Source organism: Chelon labrosus (genome assembly GCF_963514085.1).
Source record: "Chelon labrosus genome assembly, chromosome: 7".
Classification (NCBI taxonomy): domain Eukaryota; kingdom Metazoa; phylum Chordata; class Actinopteri; order Mugiliformes; family Mugilidae; genus Chelon; species Chelon labrosus.
In genome coordinates, this window is record NC_140343.1 from 2,090,122 (window position 1) to 2,111,114 (window position 20,993).

General features: G+C 41.5%; 2 protein-coding genes across 2 annotated transcripts; both read right to left on the reverse strand.

Moving 5' to 3' along the window:
- Window positions 1-1,109: 1,109 nt before the first annotated feature.
- LOC311491106 (interferon-induced protein with tetratricopeptide repeats 2-like) lies at window positions 1,110-2,825 on the reverse strand (the record flags this gene model as incomplete). Its single annotated transcript, XM_084548971.1, has 1 exon — window positions 1,110-2,825. A coding segment is annotated over one exon (1,332 nt), but the record flags the coding sequence as incomplete, so codon positions are not given.
- Window positions 2,826-9,369: 6,544 nt separating this feature from the next.
- LOC311490821 (interferon-induced protein with tetratricopeptide repeats 1-like) lies at window positions 9,370-11,347 on the reverse strand. The gene has a single exon (XM_084548539.1). The coding sequence runs from the start codon at window positions 11,066-11,068 to the stop codon at window positions 9,614-9,616; it is 1,455 nt and encodes a 484-aa protein (XP_084404665.1). The 5' UTR covers window positions 11,069-11,347; the 3' UTR covers window positions 9,370-9,613.
- Window positions 11,348-20,993: the final 9,646 nt, after the last annotated feature.

A 20,993-nucleotide genomic window follows, 5' to 3' on the forward strand; every position in this document is an offset into this window, starting at 1 on the left:
AAGTAAATAGAAAATTATTTATTATCACAATAAAAGTATTTGTTCAGACAGAAAATTATCACTTGAGAACAAATGGAAACAAATTCTTTTTTCAGGCAGACTGTTCAGAAACTACTATGCAATTATAAAATTCTGCCTTCATTGCACTTCTTTCTCTTAAATAACCAAACTATCACTCCACAACAAACATTCCACGATTCTTCACATGCTTTTACAAGTTTCTTGTGTTACCACTGTATCTTACATCCTTTTAGTACTACTTGCTACTTGCCGTAACTCATAACCGGATTCCTGCTTCACTCGTGGATCCCTTCTTTCTCACAGTCACACACAGACATGAGTTGTTCCTGTTGTTGACTATACTGCCGTATAAACTTGGAGCCTGTTGTGAGTAAATTAACAGGCTACTCTGCATCCACTCCACATACATTTTAGACCATAAGAAAATCAAATATTCTTTGGTAGTGGTGACCCTGTCCTCATTCTTTTTAAGGTTTAGGCTTATGTAAGCTACTTGATATGATTTTCAGTGGCTGCGTTTTCACGATCACAGTGATAAATGATGATAACAGGTAACTGTAATAATCAGTTCTTAGGTGTTTACATGCATTTAAGAAATCTGATAACCAAAACCAAACAGGTTTACATGATCCTGTCAATGGTGTATATACACTGTAGAAAGGCTTAGTGGATGAAGAGCACTCATAAAGTTACTGTTACAGGAAAAAACAAGAGCACAGGGGACTAATCATCTGCCAAAGAACTTAAACATCATCATCGCTCATTTACAGTCAGTCCAATAAAGCTCCATTTAAAGTATTCTGAGCAACAATAACAAATTTCTCTTTAAAATCCCTTTTCCCTTTTTTGCATATTGTTGCTTGAGATAAGGCAGAATCTTCCTGTAAACTCATTGCTCATCTGCAAACAGAACTCAGATGGTAGTGGAGTATTTAACAGCTTCTGTTACAAGCAGAACATGATTAGATGATAAAACCTGTTGCAAATGTCCTGTAATGTTGCTTCTCACTCATTCAGAAGACTTTTCTAAACTGACAAACTCTTTGTGCATCTTTTAAATGACTTTTCCCTTTTTCTAAGTAGTTTTTCTTCTGTGTTGCTGTTTATATTCCTGACATACTGGAAGCATGCTGATAAATGCGGCTCTGAAGCACAAAGGATAGGCACACATATCTGTTCTCTGAGTTTGTCCCTGTTGTTGCACTTCTTTCTAAACTAACATGACTGACTGCAGCCTTACTCTTTAAGAAGTGCACTGATTTGTATTTGTCGCATCAGTACATCATTCAACTACATACGTAATTATAACGGCTTTCACAATTCAAATGTGCAAATATTACACATTAAATTAAATGCTAACTGCATCCCAAAATCAAGTCATCACAGAGAGATTTTACATATTTGTTTTTCAGGCCATGAAGACCAACATCTTCCTGATTTATCTCCAGTCTTGTTCCATCCTTATTTTGCTCTCAGTGCTGCAGGTTGACCAGAAACTCCTCTATTTCTCCACACATCGAGTGTCTGTTTCTTTCTTTGATCTTCTTCAGGTTTTTGATGCTGTCCTCCCGATAGAAGGATTGTTGTGGTATCTCTGCTGCCTTCATGAAGTACTCTATCGACTTGCAACTATCGTTTTGAACGAAATGCAGAAATTTGGCGTAGTAGTTAAAAAGCATCTGTTTCCCTTCTGGTTCCAGGTCACTTTCCATGAGTTCAGCATACATTTGATCTGCTATATCTGGGTTGTACTTTGTTTGTGCATAGATGTTGGCAAGAAATATCTTTCTTTTGACTGAAGAATGAGGATAGAGAGAAATGACTTCCTCAGAGAGACTGATGGCTCTGTTGATCATGCTGTGGTCCAGAGGATTGTTCCCTTCATGTAAGATCCTCCTTGTGTAGCAGATTGCAGCACATCTCTTGATGTAACGCTCATCTGGATGTCTTTCCAGAGCCTCCTCTGCCAGATCAATAGCTTCATCCATGGATATATAGAGTCTGTACAGCCTCAGTAATGGTTTGAAACCACTGTAGCTGCTAACTGGTTTTCTTAAAACCTTTTGGGCCAACTCATGTGCTTCTTCTTTAATGTCTGTTCCTCTCTGAGCACATGCCTCAAGGTAAAGAGCAGCAAGGTACAAGTTCTCTGGATCATTTTCTTTGACTTTTTCCATTTCCTCCAAGATGTCATCCCCCACCTCAATGCTACGGTACATGAATGCATTTACTAATGCTAACACACGGCTGGTCTGCCACTCCACCCTGTCTGGCTGCATCTTGATGGCTCTCTGGAAGTAATCTGCAGCCAGCAGCTTTTTGTCTACACAGAACTTCATCAGAGTCCAGGCCTTCTCAGCGTAGATCTCTGGATGCAGCTCGTCCTCTGATGGAGATGGGTACTCGTTCATCAGGACGTGGACCTTTGACAGGTACTCCTCACTCTTTGCTCGTTCTCCCAGGTGGTGGTGCATCCAAGCCAGGTTCCCGTAGTTCACCACCAACCAGGGACCATCTGAGACTGTGTTCCTCATCTGGTGGAAGGCCTCAGTGGCCCTGCTGAAGAAGCTCTGGGCCTCTTCAATGAAGCCCAGCTGATAGTGGATGAACCCCTGCAGGTTGTAAATGTGACCCAGCCAGCTGTTTCCTTCCTCTGTACCAATGTCCTCTAGTTTGTCTCTGATACGGAAGAGTGTGGACCTGCTGGAGTCCAGATCCCAGGTGAACTGGCTCTGGAGGGCCTCCAGCTTGGACTCCAGTGTTGGCTGAGTCTGAGCAGCACTGATAGAGAATAAAAGTGACAAATATTAAATCACAAATACATGACAGCAATATGATGTGCTCTGTGGAAGGAAGGAAGATAAGATAAACAGAAAGTAGCATGTGTAGGAGAGAAATGATGATGAATGATGAAGAAAATCTAAGAAAAGAAGAAGAGGAAAAGAGACATGGAGTGTAAGTTAGAACATGAACAGGAAGAAATTGGTGAAACACAAGAAAGAAAGAAATAAAAAAGAAGAACGATGATAATGGATAAAGAATCAGTAGGAAAACAGAAAGAAAGAATACATCAGAAAGGAGGAAAATCCAGGAAGACAGGAATAAAAGACAATGATGGGAAAACTGAGGAAAGAGGACTAAAGGAGAGAAAATCAAAGCTAAATATCAACAGAATCAGCTGCTCACCTCATCATGTAGCTCTGATCTGGACTCTTTGAATCCACGTCTCTGTTCATCCTGTTTATATGCTGCTTGTTTGGATGGGGTCCAGTGGAATTCCCAGAAGTGGGAAGTAACTTTGTTACTGTACTTAAGTAGATTTTTTCAATTATCTGTACTGAGTATTTCTTTTTCTGAGAAAGAGGAAGAAGAGGAGGGACAGTTGACAACTTGGCAACTTCCTCGCCAAATTCTGTTACTTTCCAAATCGTCTTGCCGACTTTGTTTTGGTCAAAAGTGACAAGTGTCAAATCTAGCGACTTCTTCTGGTGTCTTGGAGACTCTGGTGTGAAAACACATATTGGTTTGCAGTTACTGTAATCAACAAGCCCCTCCCCTTCCCAAAACACTCAAAGGCAGTCTGTTTCACAGTAAACCCGCTGCAGTCAGAGCAGAGAGGAGGCTCACACCACTCCGCGTCCAGACTGCAAACAAATGACGGATGGGCAAAGCTGCCGCTGATCCCGCCCTGGCTTTACAGAGCCAAGGGTTTCTTCACTGTCACACTAAAAATAAAGAATAATAATCCATTTAGATTATTAATGTTGTCAAGTTAAAACCGTTTATACAAAAATTTTTAAAAATGTTGTAGTTATGGCAAAAAATGCTCATGATTTACTGTGACTCGTTGTAAGCTCCTCAGTGGAGCATGAGGTTAGAAACTAAACCACACTTAAGAAAACCTAAGTACCTCTGCCAGAGTGTCTCTTTTGGGTCACTTTGCCGGTCCCAAGCCCGGATAAAGGAGGAGGGTTAACAATACAGGACAAAATTCATTTATGTATTGCGTGTCTTGGAATCAACAGGAGAATGGAGTTCTAAATATATATAGGATTTTTTTTTACTCACTTTTTGTCTCTCCCACGATATTATTCCTCTCTCATACAGTGTCCATCACAATTACATCCAAATGGCCTAGTATGCAAATTAGCCGCTGACGTCATTTAGCGACTTCTAGCGACTTTTAGAACAGCCAATAGCATCTCTCCTTTATGGTGGCCCTGAAGGTCAAGACACAATGACATTACAGAAAACACAAAGACATTTCAGATTACAAAAAGGGTAGGGACAATACTTCTTGTTTCTGATTGGACAGAACCCGTGCTAAAATATAAGCTGATGTGATTGGTTGTTTCGCTGCCAGTCAAGAAATTACGCTTTGTGAATGGTCAGCTACGTGGAAGTGTAGACACTGTGATGCGCTTTGAAGGCAGACAACATGTACTGTCCACATTGTGGAAAGAAGTATGAGTCGTTGCCAAATTTCTGCATGTCATGCAGAAAGACACTGGCATTATTTAAAGAGGCAGAGAGGACACACGATGAGGACGTTGCAGGCTCAACTTCATTTGTTGAGGACGTAGTTGTCTCGTCTCCTCAGTCCTAACTCCTTCAACCGTGCTTTCAGGGTTTCTGAGGGACATGTTAATGTCATGATGGGTTGAAAGCATATCAAGAATGACATTATATGTATGTCCTCTTTAAAAATATTCCTTTATTAATGTCATCTTGTCCTCTATTCTTTCCAACGCAGTTTAAAACTCTTGCACGGACACAACGGAGTAGAAACAGGAAATGATGTTACACTGTTGGGTTCTGTCCAGTCAGAAACAAAAAGTGTTGGCCCTACCCTTTCCATAATCTAAAAATGTCGTTATGTTTTGTGAAATGTCATTGTGTTTTGAGCTTCAGGGCCACCGTGCTACGTACTGAGGAGTTGGCAACACTGCAGTGAGTGGAGACTGAAGAGTTAGAGAGAGAACTTGCAGCAGCATGGAGGAAGGAAGTGAACCAGGGTGTATTTAGTGATTGCAATCGAGGCTTTGTTGAAGCTTCCACATGTGATTCCCCATTCGTCCTGCTCTGCTGTCGTTGGACTACTTTGATTTAAGTCGGTTCTACGCTCTATGAACCTTCGCTCATCTACACCAATGTTTATGTTACAGCGCTTACATCAGCTGTTTTTATTTGCTCTTGGTATCATGGTTTAGTAGTGTTATAGAATGAATACTGTCAAACCAAATGTCTCTCTCGACTAATCTCAGCTCTCCCGAAGAGCTGAGACAACCAAACCAGAGACAGGGTTTCTATACTGAATGAAGCAGTGAAATGGTTCATACATCATAAAGCACATGATTTGTCCAAACCAAAACTATACACGCATCTGACTCTGAGTCCGAGTGACAGTTAAAAAAATAGGACTGTATAACAAATTTATGTTTGTTTGCAGTGGACTACTGTATGGTTTCAAGTGGATAAAATAATAATAGTTACAGCAGATCATGTTTCTTATTTGGCATGTTGGATTGTAACTCTAAATACTCCTCACTTATATTGTGTTATAAAACATTTAAACGGTGCTGCTACATTAATGAGATGTGCTCTACAAATACAGACTGGTGTAAATTTTCACCTGGGACAGGTGCAAATAAAGATTATATTATGGATGTTGCCAAACAATATTTCAGGGTTCATTTGTAAAGAGGTTCATGGGTACGTGGATAAATAGGGTGTGCTTGAAAAACACGGTAGTGGGTGTGCTTGTGTTACTGTTTATGAGTTTTTATTGAGAAATAAAAGTTTATTCACAGTTTTCAAACTCAGGCAGTTTCTTCTTCTAGCAGCTATACACAGTAAAATACAATAAATGCACCCAGTAGCACACAAATGAATGTAATTAATACAATGAGGAATAGTAGCATTTTTAAACAGTAAACATTAAACAATAGTGCAAGTGGTATCCATGGTAGTGCAAATGTGCTAAATGAGTGTAGACGGACTGGGGAATAAATAGGGTTATTGCACTACCGGCTATGAAGGAGAGATTTAAGGTGTGAGGGATTTGACAGCTTGAGGTTAGAAGCTAGAAATGTGAAAATGTGACCAGCTTTCTTTTGGAGCCGGCCAGTGTAGATGTCTCTCAGGGGGGCTTGTGGTGAGCTGATGGTCCACTTGCTGCAGGTCCTTTCTGTTCTCCTCTGTACAGCTGCTGAACCACACAGTGCAGCAGTAGGTCAGGATGCTCTCTATAGCTGACCTGTAGAAGTCTGGCAGGAGGCCCTAGGGGAGGTGAGGTCTTTGTTGTGCTTTGCTCACCTGATGGGAGATGTGTGAAGCACAGGTGAGGTCAGCAGAGATGTGAACACCAAGGAACTTGAAGCTAGCCACCCTCTGAACCTCCTCTCCTCTGTATACAGAGGCCAGACTGCAGAGAGTTATTGGATTGCCAATGAGTTCTTTGGTCTTTGAGGTGTTTAAGTCCAGGTTATTGTCACCCCACCACTGCACAAAATGCTGAACCTTTTCTCTGTAGGCTGATTCGTTGTTGTTAGATATCAGTCCTACAACGGTGGTGTCATCATCATCACCTGCGGGGTGCCGGTGTTAAGGATGAGGGTTGATGATGTGATGTCCCCCGGCCATCCAGACTTTCTTGGGTCTATTGCTGAGGAACTCCAGGATCCAGCGACACAGTGGACTCCCTAAGAACAAGTTGCAGCTTTGATGTTGGGGAGGAGGAGTCTCTCAAAACATTTGATGATGATGGGGGTTAGAGTCACTTAAACAGTTCACTCTGCTCTTCTGTGGTACTGGGATTATGGTGGCTGACTTAAGGCATGTTGGGACAGCAGACTGCTGGAGCAAGAGGCTGAACATGGTGGTAAATACCTCTGCCAGTTGGTCCGCACATGACTTAAGGATCTTTCCTGTGACACCATCAGGGTTAGCCGCTTTCCTTGCGTTGAGGCTACGAAGGATGGCTCTGACCTGGTGTTGCTGTAGGGGCAGGGGGCAGTCCTTTTGTTGTGGTGTGGAGAAAATGCTGTCTGCACTTATCTGATGATCGAAGCATGAAAAGAAGATGTTGGGGGTGTTTGGAAGGGTGTGGTCAAAAGTAAAAAAGGTTTCTTTAATCAGCGATTCACAGATAGTCTAATTACAGGTTCTCTCTGGAGAGAAGCTCCTCTGGCTGTCCCCTTTACGCACTTAGCTTTTATACAGATAATCTTGGTATGTGGTTTCCATGGTAACGTTAAAGGCTATCAGTCCCCATCACTTGTTGCTCACAACATCCTCAGTGCAATGACCTTGTGAAGGCAGAAGAACAGATGAGAAAACATTCTAAATCCAACCACAGATATGTTACATAAAGGGTCATAAAGGTGTTAAATAAAGAATCATGCGTAGGTTATACATTTAGTTGTGTCATTGTTATACAAGTCTATGTATGTGTAACTAGTCTAAAGTTGAAGGTAAGGTGAGCATAGCACACAATCAGTGATACAATCAGTAGTCTTCTTCTATCAGCTATCCCCTGCCACATGGTTCTGGAGCTGTTGCTATTGAAGTGTTCCACAATACGCCGTTTGTATCTGTGTTTGGCCTCACTGGTGTCCCTCCTAAGGTTCCTCTAAGCATCTGTGTAGGTCTGAGGACAGCTGTTGTGTGTCCCTCCAGGTCTGTCCCCTCCACTCAGCAAATATTCCCCGGTTTGTGTCCTCAGCAGTCCTTCAAGGATGAGGTGACCTCCTCAGTCCACATTCTGACTGTCTTAGTGGATGGTTTCCGTTTACAGCAGAGTGATTTGTACGCTGGGATTAGGGACAGAGACAGATCCCAACTTTCTCTTGTTGAAAAATGTGCGTATTTATTGAATCAGGTAGGCATAGTTAAAGTCTACCACGCTGTCTGTCTGACGCGACAAGTGCAGGCTAACGGACAGATGTAACTTCTCCATAGCTAGCTTAGCATTAGCTTGTGGTAGTACATATACAGCAGTGATGGTCACTGATATAAATTCCTGAGGCAAGTAGAAGGGTCTGCACTGTAACATCATGTATACAGTGTCTGGAGAACAGTAACTGTCTTTAACTGTGATGTTAGTACACCAGTTGTATATACAGAGTCTGTGACCTCTGCTCTTACCGGAGTTAGCAGTCCCGTCCGCTCTGAATCGTCAGTGATGATCATTATGCTGTAATCCAGACTGTGTGTGTTGATTCGTATTCATAGCTCATCCATTTTGTTGAGGAGAGGCCGGGTGTTCACTAGGAAAACACTCGGTACTGCAGTTTTGAACGGGTTAGCCCTAAGCTTAGCCCAATATGTTCCTCTCTGAGATTTACTCTTGGATGGGACGTTTTGTGAGTGTTGTCTGCAGCTTTCCTTACACAGTGGGACAGTGATCAGGCACAACATTATGACCAGTGACAATTGACCATCATGTGACAATTCAGTGTTCTGCTAGGAAACTTCTGGACCTGGCATTCATTGGTGTGGATGTTGCTTAGACATGTAGCACCCACCTAGACCAGACCAGGCACCCCCACCCCATAGCAATGACTGAACTGAATTAATATTGATTATTATCTCCGTTCATACTGCAGCCACACCAGAAGGAGGAGCACATACAGGGAATGTTTTCTAAAGGTTATCTGTCATGGGAGGTAGCGAGGTAATGGTGGTTGGACCCAAATGCTGGACAATGAGGCAAAAAAAAAAGGGGGGGGGGGATTTAATTAAAAAATAAAACAAGACCAAAACAGAAAGCACTGCTGAGACAGCAGGTATTCCAAAAACAAAAATCCAAACTTTCAAAAAGACAAACACATAACATTGCAAGAGTAGAGATCAAGAACACTGGGAACACTGGGAAACGGTAGAAAACAGTATGACGTGACAGAGGACAAAGAGAAAAGCAGAACTATATATATATATACACACAAGGGCAGAGGAGACACAGGTGAAAACAATCAGGAAGACAATCAAAAGGCGGGAAGGGACACGAGACAGGAAACCAAGAACTTAACAAAATAAAACAGGAAACTGGAAAACATGAAACATGAACAAAACTCAAAACATGAAATCCTGGGAGCTGCACAGACAGAGAGTTGAGTTAGATCAAGCGTTTATCACAGAAGCAGAAAAAAGCTGAACAGTTGATTGTATTTTCTTACGGTTTTATTGTGATTTTTTGGCCGGTAACTAAATGTTTCAAGGTTTTCTTTTACTTTTAAATCTTGACATTTTAATGTAAAACAAAAAACATGAATGAACATAGGGAAGAAATTAAAGAAAGAATTAAACAAAACATAAGACTAAAGTGAAGGTTAGTCGTACGTTGATCTATAAGACTTAAGAGAATATGACGGCATGAAGAGATTCAAACATATAAACGATGAATGAACAATGAACAATGAAGTGTTTTACATGATTTACATAATTTCCTCTAAAAGTCACATGTGAACTGAATTCAAGACTTTAAACAGCATCATGTTTTGATAAAAGGATCATTGTAAACTTATTTTTCAGGCCATGAAGACCAACATCTTCCTGATTTATCTCCAGTCTTGTTCCATCTTTATTTTGGCTCTCAGTGCTGCAGGTTGACCAGAAACTCCTCGATTTCTCCACACATCGGGCTTGTGTTTCTGTCAGTGATCTCCTCCAGATTCCTGATGCTGTCCTCCCGATAGAAGGATTGTTGTGGTATCTTTACTGCCTTCATGTAGTATTCTATCGACTTTTGTTCCTCTTTTAGGCTAAAATATAAATACTTTGCATAGCGGTTGTAAACCATCTGTTTATCTTCGTCATCCAGATCCCTTTCTAGCAGATTCCTGAATATCTGGTCCCCTTCATCTTGCCGTTTTGACTTTGCATACATGTTTGCAAGAGTTATATGCATTCTGAGTGAGGAATGAGGATAGAGAGAAATTACTTCCTCGCAGAGACTGATGGCTCTGTTGATCATGCTGTGGTCCAGACGATTGTCCCTTGGAGATAAGATCTTCATTTTGTAGCAGATTGCAGCACATCTTTTGAGGTAACGTTCATCTGGATGTCTTTCCAGAGCCTCCTCTGCCAGATCAATAGCTTCATCCATGGATAAATAGATTCTGTACAGCCTCAGTAATGGTGTGAACCCATTGAAGCTGCTAACTGGTTTTCTTAAAACCTTTTGGGCCAAATCACGTGCTTCTTCTTTAATGTCTGTTCCTCTCTGAGCACATGCCTCAAGGTAAAGAGCAGCAAGGTACAAGTTCTCTGGATCGTGTACTCTGGCGATTTTCATTTTCTCAAAGATGTCAGCCGCCAGCTCATTGCCACGGTGCTTGAAGGCGCTTACTAATGCTAACACATGGCTGGTCTGCCACTCCACCCTGTCTGGCTGCATCCTGATGGCTCTCTGGAAGTAATTTGCAGCCAGCCGCACCAGCAGCTTTTTGTCTCCATAGAACTTCATCAGGGTCCAGGCCTTCTCAGCGTAGATCTCTGGATGCAGCTCGTCCTCTGGTGGAGATGGGTACTCGTTCATCAGGGCGTGGACCTTTGACAGGTACTCCTCACTCTTTGCTCGTTCTCCCAGGTGGTGGTTTATCCAAGCCAGGTTCCCGTAGTTCACCACCAACCAGGGACCATCTGAGACTGTGTTCATCTGGTGGAAGGCCTCAGTGGCCCTGCTGAAGAAGCTCTGGGCCTCTTCAATGAAGCCCAGCTGATAGTGGATGAACCCCTGCAGGTTGTAAATGTGACCCAGCCAGCTGTTTCCTACATTGGTACCAATGTCCTCCAGTACAACTTTGAGGATAAAAAGTTTGGACCTGTTGGATTTCAGATCCCAGGTGAAGTGGCTCTGGAGGGCCTCCAGCTTGGACTCCAGTGTTGGCTGAGTCTGAGCAGCACTGATAGAGAATAAAAATGAGAAATGTGATGTGCTCTGTGGAAAGAAGGAAGGAAGAAAGGAAGATTGAATAAACAGAAAGTATGAATGATGAAGAAAATTTATAAAAACTAGATGATCGCAAGCGATCATAAAGGGGTCCATGCCGTGGCGAAGTCGTCCCCGAGCGGGACGCAGAAGTATAAGTCACCAGTAGCGCCTCCTATAGAGCGTATTGCACAAGACTTGGTGGGCTTGTAAGGAGTCATCCACAGATTGTTATTGTCAAATTTCAAGCAGTTTACTGTGGTGGTTTGTGAGATATAAACATGTAGTGGTTGTAGCGCCCTCTACAGCCCGAATTTCACACAACTCGGTAGGATTGTACGCAAGCATATTATAATGAGGGTTGCTAAGTTTCATAAGGACTGGGTGAATACTTCAAAAGTTATAGACCTTGTCATATGAAATGTGTCCGTGTCACCTGTAGCGCCCCCTGTAGATGTAATGTCACGCAACTTGATGGGCGTCAACGCAATATGTTACAGATTGTGTATGTCAAACTTCATGAAGTTGGTTATTGCAGTTTTTGAAAAAGGTTGCTTATGCAGCGCCCCCTAGAGAGCAAGGGTCACAAAAGTTGGGGTGCTTGTACAGAATGATGTTATTATCAATGATATAAAGTTTGATTAAGTTTGGGTATATACTTCACAAAATATTAGCTTTTGAGTTATACTGTGCCATGCCAGAAAAAATAATTAGCCATTAACTTTGTAATCAATGACCCTGCTAAAGTTCTTTTCAGAACTTTTCATTATCATTGTCCATAAATGATACATGCCAAGTTTGGTCAGAATTGGATGAACGGGCTAGGAGGAGTTGATTTTGCTTTGAGGTGCAATTTTTTGAAAATAGCGGAAAAAAATGGCAGGCGGAAATGGGCGTTTTGTTTCTAGGGCACATGGTTGTCGAGATATGAGCCAAAACTTAAATTGACTTATTATAGCGCCACCTAGCTGCAGGCATGTGTATTGACACCTTGGCAAAGTGACATGGTAGGACTTCTACCAGGTTACCAGGTTTGATGCCTTTCGCCCTTGCAGTTTGTCCTGGGCAGGGACTTTTAGCTAGGCAAAGCAGAATAATAAGAAGAATAAAAATCGCAACAAAATCACTAGGGATCCTGCAACTTGTTGCATGGACCTGTAACTAAGAAAAGAAAAAAGAAAAACGGAGTGCAAGTTAGAACATGAATAAGAAGAAATTGTTTAAAGACAAGAAAGAAGACAATGGATAAATAATTATTTATCTGAGGGAACAGAAAGAAAAGAAATGGCAAAGAAGAAGTGAGAGTAAAAGAAAGAGGTAACAAGGGTAGGAAAAAAGAAACAGAGCATGAAAAGGGAGAAATGGATAAATGAGCTATAGGAGAATAAAGATTAAAAGAAAAAAGAAAGAATGTATCAGAATGGAGGAGCATCAATAAGTAAAAAAGGATTGAAAGACAATGATGAGAAAACTGAGGAAAGAGGACTAAAGGAGAGAAAAGCAAAGCTAAATAGCAACAGAATCAGCTGCTCACCTCATCATGTAGCTCTGATCTGGACTCTTTGAATCCACGTCTCTGTTCATCCTGTTTATATGCTGCTTGTTTGGGCGGGGTACAATAAATGTCTATGAATGTTCTACTAAAAAGTTAATTATAAACGATGTCATGTTGAGGACACAGTGCACTTCCTGTTCCTTTTAATATAACTCACTGGACAAGTTGGAACATCACTTGAAACCAGGAACTGACCTCAAGAGCAAAACGTTTCATAAAACCATAAGAGAGTGTAGCCACGTTACAATATGTCCCTCTCTGAGACTTACTATTGGGTAATTTCACCCCCAGGAGATTGGTATGATTAAAGTTGTATTTAAATCTCAAAGACACAGGTTCCTCTGGGCCAGAGAATGTGTTCAATTAAATGATTTATTTAAAGCAAAATACACAAAAGGACGTATACGAAACAGTTAAAATATCAACCACCAGGACTTATACAAAACTAGCATTATGATAAGGGAAACTCAAAGGGAATACAGACAGGGCTGAGGCTTACCATGGCAGCAGAAAACGAAACAGGGGAAGTTGTCCATTGCTAAGAAACTCACCACCTGGGGGATGAACTGCTGCCAGAGCCCACAGCACCTGTCAAGAGGGAGAAAGAAAAATTCATGGCAAAAATAACTAAATAAGTAGGGAGTGGTTATGAAGAAAGAAAATATATATTAATAAGCAACCAAAACATCGGAGGCGGGCCCAGCCCTTAAGGCAGGCAAAGGATCTGAGCTGCAGGACGTCACTGAGAAAGCAGCAGCCGTAATAATTTATCAAATTATTAACACAGGTACAGCCTCACTGGTGACAGGAGGGTGAAACATGCCCACAGCTCAAACCCACTACACCAGAGTCATCGAAAAGTCAGTCAGCTGAGAGCCGAGTGCCAGCCAAGATGGATAGTCAGGCAACACCGACCTACCACGAGATGGCAGCCGAACAGGGCTCCAAGCAGGGCAATCCGTCTGCGCAACACCAACAGTCAGCTGCACACAGCAATCAAACACCAGCGTCACCAAAGCACACATTGCACCAATTACGCACATGAATGGAGAGGAGAAAACGGCCCAGCAGCTTACCTGCAGCAGTGAGAAATAGAGCACGCTGGTGGCCAACACTTAAGCTACGCCAGACCAACACCAGGCTGCAGCCACCACCACCACCAGGATGACCGGAGGAAGAGAGAGGGAAGAGGCGTGGCCATACACCTGACTATAAAATTGCGTATGGAACCGCCCAGAAATGAGAGCGCAGAAACCCTGGCACAGTGCCCAACAGCGGCATGGAGGAAGACTACATCAGGCTACAGAAGTTTCTCTTGTGATATGTGAGCCCTGTGTACCACTTTAAATTGTAGTAGACAGTGCTGGGCACAGAAGGATGTTGAACTGTCATGTTTCAATATTGAATCCCATTCATTGTCAGTCAGTTCCAGATTCCAGTAGCATTTTCTCTAACCTCAGCACTAGAACTTTAGCCAGTATTTTGGCATCAACATTTAGTAAGGAGATAGGTCTGTAAGAGGAACTGGTGGCCCTTCTTGGCCACCAGCGTGCTACAGGCTTCAGTAAGTGACGCAGGAAGTCATTTTCCAGCTCACCAACCTGTTGGCTCAGGTCTTCAGCAGCGAGTTCGAGAGAGGAAAGGCGTTTACCATGGTCTTCCACGACGTACTGAATTTGGTCAGACTTGTTTATTAAATGTCTGCAGTGGGTGGGGCACTGATCAGCCACAACATTATGACCACTGTCAGGCGAAGTCAATAACATTGACCACCTTGTGACAATTCAATGTTCTGCTGGGAAACTAGCAAGGTGTTGACCTGGCCTCCAAATTCACTAGATCCCAAAGTATCTGCGAGATGATCCACAGATGCCACAGGACACCCTCAGAGGACCTTGATAAGAATGATAATAAAATAGGATGTTTTCTATAATAACATTATATTTCAATTCAAATTCAAACCTTTAGGGATAAAACAGCAGTCTGGCAGTGCACACATACAACAACTGTCTATACAATTTATTGCAGATCACATACTGTATAGCTAAGAAACCTGCAATGTTTTATTTAATTAAGGTAGATACGGTAAGAGGCTACAGGTTACAGAGGCACAAAGTCCTCACAGGGAGGCTGTCTGATGGGATGGACGCGTCAGCACTGATTAATGTTCAAATTATGTAATGGTGAATACTGAGTTTAGACTTTGTGGACTTTGATTTCCTTGCAACAGAGACATACAGCTTGGGATTTATTTTATCTTTTATCCTTAAGAAGCATGACAACATTTCTGTGTGGAGCTCAGTCAGAACAAGGTCAGTTCAAAATAACTGAACAAAGAAACGTGATCTGAGACCAAAAATTATTCAAAACAAGAAATTAAACACGTTTAATAACCTGATATATAAAAGAGCTGCAGCCACTTTTATTCAGTTTAGTTTCTGACCTTTTATTTCTGAGCTTAGTTTTCGTTTTGTGGGTTTTGCAGCGCTGCATCACAATCCACTGCTTTTACTCTGAAAACCAGTGACCAGGAAGTGGTCCATGTCGCAGTGAAAGCCCACAGACTAACTGTGTGATTGCCCTCTGTCCAGAACTCATCTCAGCAGCATGTTTTTACAGGTGGAACTCAGGTTAGCACTGACAAGCAAAGCAAATAAAAACACAGAGTTTAATAGATCAACTAGGTAAAGCTTTATTAGGGCAACAACAACAACAACAACAACAAATGTGATCCAACTGAAAGGTGGAACACTTGCTGAAAGATGTCGATGGAAACAGACTGAACTCATAGAACATTTAATTGAACTACAATGCTTTTCAAAAAGTAGGCCACACAGCATAGAGTGTAAAAGTCTTGTTAGGGCGTGACCAAGCTGAGAGAAAAGAACACTAAATGTAAAAGAACAACAGAACATAGAACATTGAATGCATCAGAACAAAGAGGACTGGATTTCTCTCTAAAGCAGAACACAATAAAGCATGGACCTGCATGCCATGAGTATGTGTGGAATTAGAACATGGATAGCTTTATTTTTCAGGTTGCCACTCAGCTCCGTTCCACGCTGTAGCCGCGGTTCTACTAGACAAAAAGGGCAACGAGACCAAGCAGCAACGGGGCAACGCTCAGTTTGACCTTCCAGGCTGAATTACAGAGGCTGGAGCCACAACATTTTGGTGCTCTGGTGACAGTTGAAGCGTACTTTTGACTACTCCGATAAAGACTTTCACAAAATCCTGCGGATGCACAACCTCCGTAATGATTGGTGTCTGCTGCTATTGCTGTGGATGAAAAGAAATCAACATTATATCAGGCCACTATTTAGTTTTGAATAAATTAATTCCCTCAACAAACACATGAAGGCAGCAGTCTACAAACAAAGTGGAGAATGAGGACTTACGAAATGACTCAAAGCACCGGTCCTGTATGCCAACACACTGTATTGGTTTGCATTCAGGATATTGAGGTTCCATGTAGCTGATGCACTGCAAGCCATTTTCTGTGGTCACATCAGGGTCTAAAACATTAGACATCATCAGCATTACAGAGCACAGTAAAGAATAAGAATAATGTGCACAATATAAAAATAGATGAAAGTTTTAGATTGTTACAGTGTCTCTGTGCATGGGCTGTAATATTAAGGGAAAGGAATACAAGTTTACATCAACACATCAAGAGTCATACAGCTTAAGATCAGTCATGGATCATAAAGCTTTGGAAAATTGACCATACTGACATGACTGATACTGATTCATTAGGCTTCACCTGAATGCAGCTCCACTAGTTGGTATGTTGGTAAAGAGACAACCTGTCACAGGTTTACAAGGTATGATAATCATATAATACTTACAAGGAACATTGTCTTTGTTGCAGAGATCAGTGTTGCAGCAACGCATAGATGAAGCATAAATCATGGAGCCAACTTTGTGTGACAATGTCTTTGTAGTGCAGGAAGAGGACGGCAAGCAGTTCCTGACCAAAGTTTCCCTGACACCCTGGCCTGGAATGATACCTGAGAAGAACTGTGTCAATGTAAAGAAGTACCAATAAAGCAGAAACCTATCAAATGAAAAAGGAAGTGATTGTTATTATGTGCTTTTTACCTCGCTCAGCAATAGTTGTGCACACCTCATTAGATTCACATGTCTCTTCTCTTAGACCGTTTCCATCATCCACCAGACATCGAAGAGCTTCAGCTGCAGCAAAGAAAAAGAAATACATGCTAATGAATAAAGTCTAAGTAACTGACATCACCCTGTTATTAAATAGTTAATGTCACTGAATAGTCTTGATTGTTACTTAGTGAGAATGGTGATAATAATTTCACGTCCCTCAGCTTTTCTGTATTTATCTCCTCATGTGAAATGACTTTGATTCTATTTTAACATTAAACTCTAATCAGCAGCAAACATCTTAAAAGCTTTAAATCAGACTCACTTGTGCTGGAGAGCATCCAGATGAGAGTGAGAGTCAGAATCATCTTCATCGTGGTGGGTCAATCTGCAGACTTACGCTTCTCTAGATGCTTCGTCTTCCTCACAGTCCAGTGATGTGCATGTGTCAGGTTGACTGTAACGGATGCAGCTGTGAATGTGAACACGTATGCATGTGTTAAAGTGTGTTGCTTTGAGGTGTGTGTGGTTTTCAGAGTAACATGTAAAGGAATGTGCATGGTTTTCATATTCATCTACCTTACGTGCACCTTAGCCAGATACATTTCAACTCAGTTTTTCAATTTAATCTCAGTAAACAGTTCATGTCTTGGCTAAATTAGGATCAATTCTTAATTTTAAGAATGTGAAGTGTCTGAATAATCACAGAGACAAAGATTTTATTTTCTTTTATCACATTTCCAATGAGTAGCACGTTTAAATTGATCAAATTAAGAGAAACGTTTCAGGTAGCCTTGCTTGCATCTTTGCATACACTGTTCTACTAATCAGTCAGGGTGTTCCCAGTCACACTAACTCATGTTTAGTCTTAGTCTGTTTATTAGTCAGCACTGTGTAGTGTCTTTTGTCAGCGTTTTGTCTCCCAAGTGTTTTTGTACTGTCTGTTTGTACACAAGCTGTCACACAAGCACTTTATGCCCAGTCCCTCATTTTGTTCTTAGTCCTATGTCTGAATGTTGCTCTGTGGTCCTGGAGGACACGTCCTCTCGTCTAACTGTCTAGTGCTGCTGCTGTATATGTCTGAAATGACAATGAAAACCTCTTTGACCTCTGACTTTTGCTAACATTACATTTTAGGAATTTAGAAGAACAGTTTGTGACCAAGCTTTAACTTCCTGGCTGACGTCTTGAGATGTTGTTCAATATATATCCTTCCTCATGATGCCTTCTATTTTCTGAAGTGAGCCGGTTCATATCTTTCACTTCATGTGCAGCTGCAAACCATAGTCCAGCTTTTTAACCTCCATTCTTTTTATAGCAGTTTTGGAGCAGTGGCTTCTTACCTGCAAAGCCTTGTTATAGGCTGTGTCTAGCTAGGACTCATGTCACTGTACATACTGACATTTCTAGACATTTTCTCCATGGTCTTCACAAGGTAAATGGTATTTAGCTCGTATTTATGTGGTGTTTTTTAGTTTTTTTACCTTTTGGTACTCAAAGTCACAAGCACACACACATTCACAGTACCTTGTCTTACTTGTGGAATCGTTTTCTTATAGCTGAGACCACTTTGTTTGTTCTAGTGGTTTATGAGAATGAAACCACATGTTCCATTTACCTCCACCCCACCCTCCTATTTTGATCCTTTTTTAAAAACGACTTTAGAAATGCTCGATGTTTTGTCGTTATTGTTACATCATCTACGTCTATAGCACTGGATCGCAATTGTTAGGAACTTGGTGTTGAACGTAGGCTAACCCCTTGTGTTTTACTCCATCACTTGGAGCATGTAGCTGCTCCCACAGCTTGTTAGCTAACTGTCTTTAGCATTTCTTCTGAAAATGAATTTTCCCTTCATGTGTTAATGTGTACTCTGTGTGTCTGTATGATGGTAATGAAGGAGAACTTCTGATAAACAGTAAATTATTGATGACACACACCCAGAAGGTGATTAAATTTCCAGTGACGCATGTGGCCACTAGGCGGCACCATAGTAGCATGATAGGGGTTGTATAGTAGAAGAACTTAGTTTCATCTGTATAGTTTAAGCAGTATGAGCAAAGTCAGTGTTATGACTGTATAGTATTGTATGGTGATACTAATGTAAATATGGTGTATCTTTTGTTTTATTTCAGACCACACATACACACATTGAGACATTTGAGTTGAAACAGACATTTCATTGGAAACTTGCCCTTTGTGCTTTGCTGTGCTGTAATGTACCCTTGACTTCAAGTAAACATCGGTTTGCATGATTCCAGTTGCCTGTGTTCTGATCGACACACCGGGGAGACACCCATATTCATCATTACATACAGTCCAACTTTAACAACCTACACCACACGATAGAACAACAGCTGAATAGTAGACTACATACATTCATTCATTCATTCATTCATCTTCTATACCCGTTTAGTCCTGTTAAGGGTCACGGGGGTCTGCTGGAGCCTATCCCAGCTGTCATCGGGCGAGAGGCAGGGGTACACCCTGGACAGGTCGCCAGTCCATCGCAGGGCTAACACAGAGACAGACAACCATTTACACTCACATGCACACCTACGGCCAATTTAGAATCACCAATGAACCTAACCAGCATGTCTTTGGATGGTGGGAGGAAGCTGGAGAACCTGGAGAGAACCCACGCAGACACGGAGAACATGCAAACTCCACACAGAAAGGCCAGCCGGCCCATGGATTCAAACCGGTGACCTTCTTGCTGTGAGGCATCAGTGCTAACCACCTCTCCACTGTGCCGCCCCGACTACATACATTAAGTGTTTTTTTTCAGGAACACTTCTATGACATTCAGAGCAACAAAAGCTTTCTTGAGAGCTGTGTAAAGACCACCCATATTCAAAACTGCCACATCCCAGTGCTGAGTGGAGCTAAAAGGAGGTCCCACATCATCAAGAGCTCATGGTACCATAGATGACCAGTGAATGGAAGATGAATGTATGGAAGCCATGTCTCTCCTTCATGACTCAGTGTTCCAGAAGATAAAACAAAAATTCGACTACTGTCAGCAGATTCTCCATGACGACCTGCAGCAGTCAACTGATATACAAAAATAAATAAACATTATGTGAAACAAAAAATGATTTAAAACATACAATAAGTTATACATGTTTAATAATCTGATTTCTAAAAGAGCTGCAGCCACTTTTATTCATTTTAGTTTCTGACCTTTTATTTCTGAGCTTAGTTTTGCAGAGCTGTATCACCATCCACAGCTTTTACTCTGAAAACCAGTGAACAGGAAGTGGTCTATGTCACAGTGAAAGCCCACAGACTAACTATGTGATTGCCATTTTATTCAAGATAAATAAAGATAGGTAAATAGATAAGTAAAGTAAAGTTCAATAGATCAACTGGGAAAAGCTTTATTAGGGCAACAACAACAACAACAACAACAAATGTGATCCAACTGAAAGGTGGAACATTTGCTGAAAGATGTCGATGGAAACAGACTGAACTCATAGAACATTTAATTGAATTACAATGCTTTTCAAAAAGCAGGCCACACAGCATAGAGTGTAAAAGTCTTGTTAGGGTGTGACCAAGCTGAGAGAAAAGAACACTAAATGTTAAAGAACAACAGAACATAGAACATTGAATGCATCAGAACAAAGAGGACTGGATTTCTCTCCAAAGCAGAACACAATAAAGCAGAATGAACTGTTCAGCTGTGACCAGTCAGTAATACTCTACCAGCAATAATCAGGAAGTCATTTACTGCCCAAATGCTCATTTCTCTAATTAGAACTCATTTAAATATTTACTTGTATTTATTTTCTAATAGAAACATTTACTTTCTTTCTTACTTATAAATGTTGTTCATGTTTTATCTGCTGCATCAGGTAAAGAAAGTATATTTTAACATACTTGTTCTCTTGTAGATCCAGAGGAGTGGTTTTTATTGCTGCCATGAGTATGTGTGGAATTAGAACATGGATAGCTTTGCTTTTCAGGTCACCACTCAGCTCCGTTCCACGCTGTAGCCGTGGTTCTAATAGACAACAAGGGCAACGAGACCAAGCAGCAACGGGGCAACGCTCAGTTTGACCTTCCAGGCTGAATTACAGAGGCTGGAGCCACAACATGTTGGTGCTCTGGTGAAACCAGAATCCTTCCCTTGACTACTCTTATAAAGAGCTTCACAAAATCCTGCAGATGCACAACCTCGGACATGATTGATGCCTCTATCATTTGCTGTGGGCGAAAAAAATCAACATTATATCAGGCCATTATTTATTTTTGAACAAATGAATTCCCTCAACAGACAAATGAAGGCAGCAGTCTACAAACAAAGTGGAGCATGATGGGACATGAGGTCGTCATCCCTTTGCCAGATATAACAATGGTTCTTAAAACATCTTC

Coding starts and splice junctions, on each gene's coding strand:
- LOC311490821 (XM_084548539.1), bottom strand. CDS start 11,068: ATGGACCCCTTTATGATCGCTTGCGATCATCTAGTTTTTATAAATTTT.